Source organism: Lutra lutra, chromosome 13, assembly GCF_902655055.1.
Source record: "Lutra lutra chromosome 13, mLutLut1.2, whole genome shotgun sequence".
NCBI classification, from domain to species: domain Eukaryota; kingdom Metazoa; phylum Chordata; class Mammalia; order Carnivora; family Mustelidae; genus Lutra; species Lutra lutra.
In genome coordinates, this window is record NC_062290.1 from 18,726,552 (window position 1) to 18,741,447 (window position 14,896).

The following is a 14,896-nucleotide window of genomic DNA, read 5'->3' on the forward strand; positions in this document are numbered from 1 at the left end:
GTAATATTAAGCAGCCAATATTCCATATTGTTTAATGACATATACCTACAGGGTAAAAAAGTGAAAAAATATGCATGGTGCCAACTTGAAGCCAGTGACTTTTGGGGAGGGAGAGAAATGGATCCGAAGTTATGTAAGGACTTTTTAATTGCATCTGTATCATTTTATTTCTGTGAAGATAAATATTTAAAGCAAGTAAGTTCTCTAGAATTTCATGCTCTCTTGTGTCATGGAAATAGTTTCTAAAAACAAAATCCACTTCCTTAGCTCTTCTCACTCTTTTTCTTACACGAAGCTGTGTTTAGACCCCTCGGTATTGGCTCACGATCAACACTGATGCTGTGGCACCAGCTTACACTAAGAGGAGCTTAAGAGACAGCCCTATGAATTCTAGTATTTGGTTTCCTGGAGGGATATTATTGTGCATGGAACTTACTCCCTCCCACGACATCTCCTTGTGAAGGTGCAGGAGGAGCTCAGTACGAAGAGAAGCTAACTTGTTTTAAAGATAAATGAACCTTCTAATAGGCTATGATTACCTCCTTTCGTAATTGCTAAGAGATGCCTGACTACATTGGTGAACTACAGTTAGGACAGGTACCTGGTTCTGTCACTGGCATTTTAATTCTTAATCTTACCATCCATTCCCTACTGTCCTTTCATCCAGACTTTTCAGGTAATTTATTTTATCCAATCTTGTATGCATATTTGTAGACACATGTGTGCTAATATATAGCCACAAAGGGAAATTTTCATGAATTTTATTGTATAGAATTTACAACTTCTGGTCATCAAAAGACACTATTAATAATGGGCAATCTGCAAAGTAGATGTTTGCAGTGCATATGACAAAAGGCCCACATTCAAAGACTATAAGGAACTCATATAAATCAGTAAGAAAATGATAGATAATCCAAAAGAAAAATGGACAGAGATGGCAAGTGGCAGAGCTAAAATTCCAATTTGAAATCTTTATTTTTTTTTTAAGATTTTATTTATTTATTTGAGACAGAGAGAGAAAGACACAGCGCATAAGCAAGGGTGGGGGCAAGGGAGAAGCAGACTCTTCACTGAGCATGGAGCCCCATGTGGGCTAATCCCAGGACACCTGGGTGGCTCGGTCCATTAAGTACCCAACTCCTGATTTCAGCTCAGGTCATTGTCTCAGGGTCAGGAGACTGAGCCCCACAGTGGGATTCTCCCTCCCCCTTCCTCTACCCCTCTCCCCATTCTCTCTTTCTTTAAAAAAAAAAAAAAAAAAAAAAAAAAGATTATTACACAGATTATACCATATAGGTTTCATGTAGGCTTTGGAGGATTTCTAATATGCAGGTACACAAGGAGTGTCCCTGTGTGCCCACTTCCCCTCGCCCTTGCCAGCACCAAGCGTAGGTCTTGGTTCTAACTCATAAATGGTAATCGGAAAACTTCTTCCTAGCTTCCTTCAAGCCATCTGAGCAGAGAGGTGGAAGAACATGATAACGAGGAAGCAGAAAGCCTAAAGGATGAAAGGGGAAGGGGCTTAAAAAGGGGCAGGTGGCTAAAAATGAACAAAGGAATGAGGAAATGGGGAAAAGAGTTAAAAATATTTTAAAAAAAATTCCTATTCTCCTGAAACTGTTCCAAAAAATAGAAATGGAAGGAAAACTTCCAAACTCATTTTATGAGGCCAGCATTACCTTGATCCCAAAACCTTGTGACAAGGATCCCATCAAAAAAGAGAACTACAGACCAATATCCTTGATGAACACAGATGCAAAAATTCTCGCCAAAATACTAGCCAATAGGATTCAACAGTACATTAAAAGGATTATTCACCACGACCAAGTGGGATTTATTCCAGGGCTGCAAGGCTGGTTCAACATCCGCAAATCAATCAATGTGATACAACACATTAATAAAAGAAAGAACAAGAACCATATGATACTCTCCATAGATGCTGAAAAAGCATTTGACAAAGTACAGCATCCCTTCCTGATCAAAACTCTTCAAAGTGTAGGGATAGACGGCACATACCTCAATATTATCAAAGCCATCTATGAAAAACCCACCGCAAATATCATTCTCAATGGAGAAAAACTGAAAGCTTTTCCGCTAAGGTCAGGAACACGGCAGGGATGTCCGTTATCACCACTGCTATTCAACATAGTACTAGAAGTCCTAGCCTCAGCAATCAGACAACAAAAGGAAATTAAAGGCATCCAAATCGGCAAAGAAGAAGTCAAACTCTCACTCTTCGCAGATGATATGATACTATATGTGGAAAACCCAAAAGACTCCACTCCAAAACTGCTAGAACTTGTACAGGAATTCAGTAAAGTGTCAGGATATAAAATCAATGCACAGAAATCAGTTGCATTTCTCTACACCAACGACAAGACAGAAGAAAGAGAAATTAAAGAGTCAATCCCATTTACAATTGCACCCAAAACTATAAGATACCTAGGAATAAACCTAACCAAAGAGACTAAGAATCTATACACAGAAAACTATAAAGTACTCATGAAAGAAATTGAGGAAGACACAAAGAAATGGAAAAATGTTCCATGCTCCTGGATTGGAAGAATAAATATTGTGAAAATGTCTATGCTACCTAAAGCAATCTACACATTTAATGCAATTCCTATCAAAATACCATCCATTTTTTTCAAAGAAATGGAACAAATAATCCTAAAATTCATACAGAACCAGAAAAGGCCTCGAATAGCCAAAGGAATATTGAAAAAGAAAGCCAAAGTTGGTGGCATCACAATTCCGGACTTCAAGCTCTATTACAAAGCTGTCATCATCAAGACAGCATGGTACTGGCACAAAAACAGACACATAGATCAATGGAACAGAATAGAGAGCCCAGAAATAGACCCTCAACTCTATGGTCAACTCATCTTCGACAAAGCAGGAAAGAATGTCCAATGGAAAAAAGACAGCCTCTTCAATAAATGGTGTTGGGAAAATTGGACAGCCACATGCAGAAAAATGAAATTGGATCATTTCCTTACACCACACACGAAAATAGACTCAAAATGGATGAAGGATCTCAATGTGAGAAAGGAATCCATCAAAATCCTTGAGGAGAACACAGGCAACAACCTCTTCGACCTCAGCCGCAGCAACATCTTCCTAGGAACATAGCCAAAAGCAAGGGGAGCAAGGGCAAAAATGAACTATTGGGATTTTATCAAGATCAAAAGCTTTTGCACAGCAAAGGAAACAGTGAACAAAACCAAAAGACAACTGACAGAATGGGAGAAGATATTTGCAAATGACATATCAGATAAAGGGCTAGTGTCCAAAATCTATAAAGAACTTAGCAAACTCAACACCCAAAGAACAAATAATCCAATCAAGAAATGGGCAGAAGACATGAACAGACATTTCTGCAAAGAAGACATCCAGATGGCCAACAGACACATGAAAAAGTGCTCCATATCACTCGGCATCAGGGAAATACAAATCAAAACCACAATGAGATATCACCTCACACCAGTCAGAATGGCTAAAATTAACAAGTCAGGAAATGACAGATGCTGGCGAGGATGCGGAGAAAGGGGAACCCTCCTACACTGTTGGTGGGAATGCAAGCTGGTGCAACCACTCTGGAAAACAGCATGGAGGTTCCTCAAAAGGTTGAAAATAGAACTACCCTATGACCCAGCAATTGCACTGCTGGGTATTTACCCTAAAGATACAAACGTAGTGATCCGAAGGGGCACGTGCACCCGAATGTTTATAGCAGCAATGTCTACAATAGCCAAACTATGGAAAGAACCTAGATGTCCATCAACAGACGAATGGATAAAGAAGATGTGGTATATATACACAATGGAATACTATGCAGCCATCAAAAGAAATGAAATCTTGCCATTTGCGACGACGTGGATGGAACTAGAGGGTATCATGCTTAGCGAAATAAGTCAATCGGAGAAAGACAACTATCATATGATCTCCCTGATATGAGGGATAGGAGATGCAACATGGGGGGTTAAGGGGGTAGGAGAAGAGTAAATGAAACAAGATGGAATTGGGAGGGAGACAAACCATAAGTGACTTTTAATCTCACAAAACAAACTGAGGGTTGATGGGGGGAGGGGGGTTGGGAGGGGGGTGGGATTATGGACACTGGGGAGGGTATGTGCTATGGTGAGTGCTGTGAAGTGTGTAAACCTGGTGATTCACAGACCTGTACCCCTGGGGATAAAAATATATGTTTATAAAAAATAAAATTAATAAAAAATATATATATTAAAAAAAAAAAGTGGGACGTCTTTCAGGAAGATCCTTGGTAATCACGCCATGAACCCAAGCCGAGCTTGCCCAAGGCTGAGGAGCATGAGGAAGGTTCTGGTCTCATAACTTAAGATCAATACAGGACGTGAGGGCCAGTCCAACAGAGAGTGGATGTCATGAGCTCAGCTCTTGCTTTTAACTACTTTTAAGTCTCCTAGAGATCTTCCCCTGGGGCTGGAATTTTTTTCTCAATTTTTAGTCACTTCCTCACCAATGCTGAATTTTATATGAAGAAAATTCCCAAAACTCACTGGAAGTTTTTAGAGCAGAACAAAGTACAGGTTTCACACTTTTAAGGAAAATGTTCAGACTTTGGTCGTAGCCGAATAACTTCAAAATGGATTCATTTTTCAAACCTAGCAGAAGAGAAATAGGTGAAGGAAATGCATATTTTAGACTATTTGTTTTAACACAGTTCAAAATCCAATGAGCAACAGGGGAACTCCGAACCACCAGGAAAGGCTCTCTGGCTGGTCTACCAGCATCCGTGAGAATAATAAGGACTTGGAAGCAGGGGAGGGCATTTTAATTCCTTCTTGCAAGGGCAGGATTGTCATGTGACCTCCATGCTCTTGGATGTGTTAATGGTTCCCTTTGCTTTTCCTCTAAATTTGTCTCTTACTTCTGGAAGACACTGTGAAGGAGAGGAAACAAGACGGTCTGAAAGCACCTGGCTTCAGGCCTCGGGTGACCCTGCCCATGGGCCTTCATCTCTCCATTCTTCCACTTCGCTGTTAGATGGCATTACCAACAAACCCGATCATCTCACCTCCCCAGCATGACAGCGGGCAAAATTCAGACGAATGATGGTTTAAGACAGTTTTGACCAGGCATAAAGTGCTGAGATATTATAAATGCCTATTCACTCCTTTGATTGACTGATTGATTTTTTTAAATCAGTGGAGCCACTCCAAAATTCAGGATTCAAGAGTACATGTTCATGGAAAGCCATGTTAGAGGAACGCTTGGGGCGTCGGAACCATCTCGATGTTTTATTAAAACTAAGCCATAATGGGTTTGTAGCCATTTCAAAAGGATTAACTTAAGTTAGAAGTGCCCATTCAGAAAGGAAGTGGAGGAGAAAAGGCCTACCTAAGTCTGAGATTCTATAAAGAGCATAGTCTGTAAGGCAGCCCCTGAGTCAAGGTCTGAGAAATTATTGTTGTATTAGTCCTCCAATATTCGTGTAACAGAAAATCAGAAAAATCAAGATTAAAAGACAGAGTGTGGAGAGATGCTGATAAGCCTGAATGTGTTATGGGGCTGCCTCCACGTGTGTTCCAGCTTTTAGAGGTGCCGAAGTAGTAACATAGGCACAGAAGTATTACAGGGGCACAGTGGACTCCAGGCTAATGTGTTATCGCAGGGAAAATAACACAGCAAAGGGAATGGGAAAATAACACAGCAAAGGGAATGGGCAAATCGATCCATCTCGAAGATCCTGATCAGAGATCCTGATCAGTCTCACTCTATCTAATGATTTATGTTCCTCCCTGGAGAAAAAAAAAAAATTAAGAAATTCCTTTCCCAAACCCTAGAAAGGTTGAGAATCTAGAAAGACAAAAGCAGATCTACATAAAAACCTTGACGAGTAATACATAAAAGTTTTAGAGGTATGAAAAGCAAAAGCAATCATCCAAAGTCCTTCAGAGGGTTTTGCCTGCGGCCTGCGGTGCATTTTCCAGAGTTCTCTGGGACAGGAAAGGCGGCCGTTGGCTGCCATGCCCAGGTGTTTCTCACATGGCAGGTACCACAACAAGGTCTGCTTTGGGTTCAAGTGATGACCATCAGATTTCAAAACCAAGAACAAAAGGTTTCAACAGTTTGTTTCAGTTTTGTCTCACCCCAACCAGAAAATCTGGGGACGGTGGAATTCTCTACAGTTCTGAATTTCCTTAACGTGTTAAGGAAATGGAGAGGCAATGGCATTTTCATCTATCAGTTCAAGTGAAGAAAAAAAGAATGTGACTACAACGCAACATTAAAAAATACTTTTGACGAAAAATGAAACAAGATGGGATGGGGATAGGAGGGAGACAAACCATAAGAGACTTCTTTTTTTTTTTAAAGGTTTTATTTATTTATTTGACAGACAGAGATCACAAGTAGGCAGAGAGGCAGGCAGAGAGAGAGGGGAAGGGAAGCAGGCTCGCTGCCAAGCGGAGAGCCCGACGTGGGGCTTGATCCCAGGACCCTGGGACCATGACCCAGGCTGAAGGCAGAGGCTTTAACCCACTGAGCCACTCAGGCGCCCCCATAAGAGACTCTTAATCTCACAAAACAAACTGAGGGTTGCTAGGGGGAGGGGGTAGGGAGAGGGTGGTGGGGTTATGGACATTGGGGAGGGTATGTGCTATGGTGAGTGCTGTGAAGTGTGTAAGCCTGACGATTCATAGACGTGTACCCCTGGGGCGATTAATACATTATATGTTAATAAAAAAAATACTTTTGACAGTGTTCCCTAATTACCAACAGTGATGGCTGTGGTCAACATGGACAAAGTAATTAACAGGCAGCATTGTTCTTACCATGCTGAAGATCACCTAAAATATTACCAAAAGGCTTGACTTAAGGTCTGAGAAAAGAGCACCACGAAACGACTTTTACCTCAGAGAATTACAAGGGAGGCTTTGAAAATATTCACAAGGGACCTGGGAGTCCTAATAAAAAAGATAACATATGATCTTAATTTGTGGCACAAAGAACCACCAAAGAAACAATGAAACTGGCAAAATATTTTTAGATGCACATAATGCCTATATATTGAATGGCAAATTACTGTGGAGACTCTAGTTATGATACCTGATCATCAAAACAATGTCATCTTTATCTAGTTAATATACAATACTTTTATACAAAAACCAGATATCCACGAGCAATGCTGGGTGAAAGATGGGATAATCTGTGATGTCCAGATAATTGAAGGTCTGGGTTGATGTGGTAGAATTAGATGAAGGGCTACCCAGGGAACTCACTTCCTTTCCTGTTTTGTAAATTTTAAAGTAAATTAATGAGCACTGATTCACAATATATATGTCTTTCTAGATATAATGTACTTGTTTTGTATAAAATGTGTTATCAACAAACACTTCTGTTTCTCCAGCTATAATGTAAACAGTGACATAAGAAATAAAACTACGTGTTCTTTTGAAAAATGTCTTACATTTTACTTTACTGGACAGCAAACTAAAGCAGAGAGATCATGACGTATCTAAGGCCTCCCTTTCGCCTGACTCTCTATTCTAACAAAAGGATCTATCTCTTAGGAGGTCCTTCTGGGCAAAGCTAATTTTAGGATTCATTTTTGAAATGAAACCTCTTTAGATACTCTGGTACCTAGCACATAGTAGAAAAGCCCTCAAAACATTCTGTATCTTGATTCAACTTCCGAAGATAGCAGAAACGTCTTATTCTGTTCCCCAGATACGCAGGATATTCAAAACACTACATTCAAGAATGAGGAACAACAAATGAACACGGGAATAAAGACAGAAATACATACAGATAGACCATAGCTCAAATTCTTATGGTAACTCCTTAACTTAGATTTTGGTAACTGATTGCTACAGATTTTAGCTTGTAGGCAGGCAGTTTACATCACAACTACAGAGGACAAATGGCCGATAAAACACTCTTATAAAGTTCTCTGACTCAAAAGCCCATATACCTGCACCCCTAGAAGGATTCTGACATGAATGAATAGGTAACTTGCTTCTACGCAGAGTATCGCTTCCCGGACTCTTTATCAACCCTGCATACAAAAGAAATTGCAAATGTATTTTGATAGAGATATTAATACTTGCAGAAAACAGAAAATATTTAAAAGGACTGGAAACCAGAATTCTTCTGTATCAAAAAATGTGTAGAATTAAAAGTACATTTGAATATGCCCGATTATATTTTAATGAGCTGTTGGAGATCGCTCATTTCCTTCTCCTGTTTTCTATCCTATTAAGACGGATATTTAATACATACCATTGGCATGTCTGTGTGCAATTTCTGCCTCTAACAGGTTATCAGGGATCTTTCTATTCCTCCAACAGACACAAGCTGAATTTCAGCTCAAAGCGAGTTTTCTGTGCCCCTGTGTTTTTCTCCATAGTCAACTCTGACTCATCATCAAGACTCTATTGTCCTCAAAATCCGTATTTATACCTGCTAGGTTTTCAGGTAATGAGGAGAAGACGACAGTATTGAATCTGTTCTCCAGACAGGCCTATCAAGGATAATTTTTTCAATCATTCACTGTTCAGGAGAGACAAAATGATGCCACAGCCTATGGGATTCTGTAAGAGCAGAACGGCCACATCACCAAGACACTTCTTGGCTCCACAATGAACTGATCTAGAGCCCAGCTGCAAAGTCACTCACATTTGCCAAGAGAGGTTTTGAGTACTCTTTGGGGCCCACCCAACGCACAAACAATGATTTAAACAAAATGAAAACAAAACAAAACAGGCTGACTCACTCCAACACTCCCAGCTCCATCCTGTAGGAAGAGGGCTAGAAAATGACGTGAGGGTTAGCCTAGGGATTTCTGTGTTATTTTCATTTTCAGAGTGTCTACACGGTGGTAAGAATATCAACTAGGGTCTAATTAAATCTCAACACACAGACCTGCTCATACCACTGACAAAGAGTTTACTGTTCTGATTATACCATGTGCTACCACAGGGTTATCTTTACTACGGAAAAAAGTCCCCAACTCAGTAGTCAAAAAGCAATGAAATAGTTTACCCCATGTTCCACACCCTACATCCTCTTATTTATTGGTGTCAGATATTGAAATGAGAATCCAATGCCTGTCCAAAGAGCACTCACCTCATTGTCCGACTCCACGAGAACTTGGTCATATTCACTAAGCGCTACTAGAAACATGATAGAGGTGACATTTTCAAAGCAGTGTATCCATTTTCTTCTCTCTGACCTTTGGCCCCCTACATCGACCATTCTGTAAGGTTAACAATATTCATATTAATAGCATATAAAGAAAAAAGGATCAATATACACACAGCTTTACTTACACACTTAAGGAAAACACTCTCTAAAGAGAATGGCCATCCAACTCAATTCAATTAATATTTCTGGTGAACATCTACTAACTTTCTGTTCCCTAACAATCTAAGTCAAGACATTCTGGGTAATTAATAATTGTGGTTATAAGAATGTTATCTGATTAGTGAAAATGGTAACTTTGAAAAAAAAAAAAAAAATCCTGTGCCAGGTCAAGCAAAATGGTGTTTTACTTCATTGTGCACAGAAAAATCAGAAACAAAATATGCTTTATTTGTGATAAGTTCTAATGGCAAGTACTAACGTCAGTTTCTTTTTCTGTAAAATGAGAATGAAGATCCTTGTGTATTTCTCAAGGATGCTAGAAAGGACTGCTAACACATTTAAAAGATACAAGATGCCACATATTTCAATATGGGTACGTGTGATGCTTCAGCAAAATGCAAGCAGAACTCCGCTGATACGTTATCCATGGGGTATTCTGACTTGTTTTCTCCTTCCAATACTGGCAATAACCTGGGACAGGTCCAGTCACTGGACCAGTATCATGGTGCAATTGGCTTCATGCAAACAAACTTTCTAACCTGCTAAGAAGCAAAGTGTGTGAAACATCAAGATGCTTCCAGAGGCCATCACTTGAACTCTTTCAAGGATTTGTTTTTAACATGTCAACGATGTGCTGACTTCCTGGTTAGGAACCAATGCTGACATCAATTAATGTGAGTTTCAATGTTTATATGAAAATATCAAGCCGCAGCTGGCACTGAAGCCAAGTTTCCTCAAAAGGTTCAATCCATATCTTGGCTAAAACGTCCACAGTGGTTGCGGGGTAAAATACTTTCAGAGAATGAGAGGAGGTCTCTCTGAGCATTTGCTGAAAACTGAAGTTATTCCTGGTCTTTCCCTGCCTTAAATGCAAACTAAGAAATCAAGGATCTTCTAGTTTTTAGTGACTGCTTCTAAAAGTTCTTTAAAGCACAGAGGAGACTTCTAAGGGGCAAAGCAACAGATTCAGGGAGATCTATGAATGATGGACATCAAAACTAGAACTCCTAAGTCTTTAGAAATATCAAATTCTAGTTCTTCCTTCATGCCAAGGAAAGAATTCATTACTCATTTATATGAAATCCTCATTCTATAAAATCCTGTCACCCTGAGCCCTATAAGATGCTTTCGATGATGGCAGGAAATTATTCTTCTGAGTCATTACTTTTACAGTAGTGGCAAAAAAGTGTCCTTTAAGCTAGTGAGCAAAATGTAGTAAAAACAAGACGTAAGAGTAACCTTATTTCAGAATTCACTATCAATTGTAAAACAATGAAGTGATGAAAATCTCTATGAAATGCTCTATGTCTTCTGAAAATACTCTGCAGGACAGTTTTATAAGCGGTAGGAAATTTGGGTGTTCCAAATTGAATATCTCCAAATACTATGGACTCAAAGCTTATGTAATCCAGCATGCTGGAGCTACAAGGAACCTTGGTGATCATCTAATGCAACCATTTTAGAGATGGACAAAAAATGAGGTTCAGAAATATTTCTAAAATGCCACCCGCTTTCCAGATATATCCATTAGAGTGGCATATGGCAGCCAGACCTGACTCCAGGGGTGGAGACTGATTAGAATAAATCCCAGAGTGTTTTGAGGGCCTGCTCATCTGAACCACGTGGCAGTTACCCACTGGGAGTCACATGACTCCTATTTCACATCCCTCTAGTGAACGTAATTGTCTTCAATGGGATAGGCTCCCCCAGAGAACTCAACTCTCTATGCTCAAAGACATATATTCACATGGCCTCACTTCTCAAAGCACAATGTGGTTTGTATTCTAGAAGTATAACTGAGTGTTTGTATAGTAAGAGATCAAATGAAAGCATATTGGTATTATTTATTTTTTCTCTTCTTAAAAAACATTAAAATACTTTTGAACAGCAGCAGAATTCTTCATTCTATTTTCCTATATAAATTTGGACTGGGATCATCAATCCATTTTTAAAATTACCTATTTTGAAAAATTTCAAGGAAGTTATTTCAGGAATATAAAACATCTCACATCTTTCTTGTTACTGAAGAATTCTGCATTGGTACCAGTAGACTTGAAGGAGTCTACTTTTGTCAAAAGCTTTTGACAACATATATTTTCTGTTCTTAGTAGGGGCATAAGGTCATTCATATCTTACACAAATCTAAAGATATATCCATTGTCCTCACAATTAAAAAGTTACTCAAAGAATAGTCAGGACCAACTTTTAAGTGACTGATTTTGTTCAAACACCAGCAAATTTCAGATTTCACTGATTTCTTGGTGACTGAATTTGAAATGAGAAACCTGCCCATACATCTTTCCTCTGTTTCCTCTTTCTGGAACATATTACTTCATTTGTGTATCTCATGATAATTGGTCTGCAGATTGTTTCAAAGTCTACACATAATTTCAGTATTTGTAGAGTTCCCCAAATATACCAGTCAAGGCACAGGAGCTGGGAGGTGGGTTTAACGGACTCAGTTACTACCTGAAAATGACACTTTGTAAGTCAAAGGGGTATTCGATGATCCCTGTGGTGGGGACTCGAACTCTAAGCACATCTTGCTGCGTAGGCAGGTAGGCGGGGTCAGCAACGCGGTCCAAGTCATTAAGATAGCTGGAGGAGGGAAGACACAACGAGAATGTTAGGACACCATCATGCCAAATCTGCCTCTGGAAATGGAAGGGCAAAACTAAATCCTAAAACAGAGGTGGTGAAGAGGAAGGGAAATATCAGAAAGGCGTAGAGCAATCTGGAAAGTTGAGAGATAAAGTCAACTTTTCACTGGCCACAGCAAGGTAACCCATCTATGGATTGCCTGGTTCACAGGCTTTCTCGTTTCTTCTCTATCATTTGGAACCCATATACAAAGTAGAGGGGGAAAGGAAAAGAAATGAAAGGAGTCTTCTATTTTCTGCTTATTTAGCAGGTCTGGTGGGTAAAGCCGGAGTTCAAAGCAAACAGATTTTGAATTACGGACAGAACTTTTATTTGTGTATTTGTATAAATAAACAGTTAACAGAGTGATACATAAGGTCAGAATCCTTTTTTTTTTTTTTTTGTCTTTTTACAGAATATCAGAGTGTTTTTCTCTGGAATGTATTTCCTTATTCCCCTAAGAGAGGTCAGCAGCATACCATGTCCTAAATTCTGTCCAAAGCTAAGTCATTTGTGATTAATGTGAAGCCACAATTTTTGAGGTTTCTGGTTACTGAGCTAACAACGTCTAAGGTCAGATATTCCCAGTGTTTAGAGTCACCACACCTAAACTTCAAATTTATCTGCTTCTATGATACTTCTCCATTCCTTTAAAAAAACAAACAACAAATCTTTTTCATTTTGAAATAATTTTTTTTTAACTTACAAGAAGTCGCAAAATATTCCAGAGAATTCTCCTGTACCCTTCCCCCAGTATACCCCTGATAATACCTTACATACAACAAGGTATTACCAAAACCAAGAAACTGGCATTGATCCAATACTATTCACTCAAATACAATCTATTTAGATTTCACTAGTTCTTATACACACACACACACACACACACACACACACACACACATTTTTGGGGGGTTATATAGTACTGTGAAATTTTATCACATGTCAAGATTCATATAATACCCACCACAATCAGGATACAGAACGGTTCTGTCACCACGAAGAAAGTGCTCTGTGCACTGCCTCTCCTGAGCTTAACCCCTGGCAACCACACGTATGTTCTCCATCAGAATAATTCTGTCATCTCAAAACCGTTATGTTCCATTTACTTTTCACTCTCTCAAATTGCAAACCAATATTTTGCAACTTTGAGAATGACCTGGTTTGACAGAATTAATGACAAACAGGTGAAAAGGACCACTCTGCATGACATCCTAATGATTCCAAAGGCTTGCTTTGCTCCCCTTGGCCCTGGACAGGATGCGGCACAGGTATGGTTTCAAAGCATACAGCTACGAAGGGTATACACTAAGTAACTAACATATGCATTAAGACTTAAAGAAAAGGTGGCCCCATGAATAGAATCAGAGGGGATTAGAATCTCAACACCTTTATGCCCACAAAACAGGACAGTGAGTTCTGAGGTAGACACAGGAAATGTCTAGTGTGGTGTATGTTGCTAACTCAGCAAGAGTACAAATATTCAGTCGATGTGGCCTACCTATGGGAAGGGTTTTGTCTTGACCAGCATTATTTTTGCCTTAGAACCTGAAAGAGTGCCTGGAGGACAGTACTTAATGAATATTTGTTGGATGGGTAGATGGATTTCCTATGCTGGTATTTAGTCTTTCCATTATTTAAATACCATTGTTACTGGCAGCGTTTCCATATTACTTATATCATTAAATTTGAAGTTGGGTGTTGACAAGAAATATTCCATTAATTCTCTAAGATTCATGGATAAAATAGTAGAGCTAAGTGGTTTTAACAAAGACATAAAAGTACTGCATTTTTGGAGGTCTATCAAACTCTTTGAGACAAAAAAAAGGATCACCTTGGAAATTCCTAATGCAAAGTAACAAATTAATTAGTATTCTAGTGGCCTTACCCCAAACACATCAATTATTCTCTAGCTGGCAATTAGCTCTCTACTGACTGAGAGGAACAAGCCTGATATCTTGAATTACTATAAAAAATGGCTGGAGGATGAAGACAGGGAGGCTGGGACAATACTGGTGTGAGAGGCAGGAAGAAAAATGGACGGGATCCAAAATTTTAGTCAGTATCTTGGCATGGTCTTGGAGGCATCTGATGGGCTTAACAAGCCCTTGTTCTGGGAGCTGGTTTGTACTGTGTCTCATTCTACAGATAAACCAGCTCAACACACCGTAAATACAAAATCAACTGGCAAGTCTGTAGCCATGGGGTTTTCTGATTTACCAATTCCCTGATTTGAAAAACTTGAAATGAATGTACATTTTGAAACCCACAAGACCACCATTTATTTAACTACTATATACAAAAATCAAGTCAGAGGAATGAGAGAACTTCTAGTTTCCATGGGCAAGCTGACCCAGAAACATGCTGCCCAGTCAACCATGTCCGCTCATGTGCTACAACTCACAGAGGTCAAACGGGGTGGCTCAAGCCTGCACACAAGGCGCTGTCATGTTCCTGCAGTAAAGAGAAATCATGGCTTTCTGGTACTCGAAGGTGAACTCAACAGACTCCTCCAAGCACAAATGTATCTTTGCAGAGGAGAACTTTGAGAATCATCACAGAAAGTGGGAAATCACAGCACGGCCCATGACGGAACAAGAGAGAATCAGGGTGCTGTTTCAGTGACTAAAAGCACTTAGAAGGACTTACAGACTCCCCTAAAAATGTGGCCTATGGTATCTCTCCATGAACCAAGGGCACTACTGCAATATCAGCTGAATATCTAGAGTGTTCAGACTTGCATACTTTTCCTTCTTCACCTTTCCTTTGCTCCTTTTCAACATCAGCACAGTCCGCAAAGAGGAATGACAATGAACTTACATGGAGCACTGACGTGCTACTTGCCACGCTCTACTCTGTCTGTTCACTGTACAAATTGTACAGCAAGGAAATGACTATCGAAGATGTTCCA

At 39.6% G+C, this 14,896-nt stretch overlaps 1 protein-coding gene across 1 annotated transcript in view; it reads right to left on the reverse strand.

The window, feature by feature from the left end:
• Positions 1–14,896, reverse strand: part of LOC125083151 (guanine nucleotide-binding protein G(q) subunit alpha) — a 311,678-nt gene that overhangs the window by 69,496 nt on the left and 227,286 nt on the right. Inside the window, exons 4-5 of the mRNA XM_047699152.1 lie at positions 11,815–11,943; positions 9,109–9,238 (exon numbers count right to left, since the gene is read on the reverse strand). Of these exons, the coding sequence (XP_047555108.1) occupies positions 9,109–9,238; positions 11,815–11,943 (259 nt within the window). The remainder of the gene's footprint in view (positions 1–9,108; positions 9,239–11,814; positions 11,944–14,896) is intronic.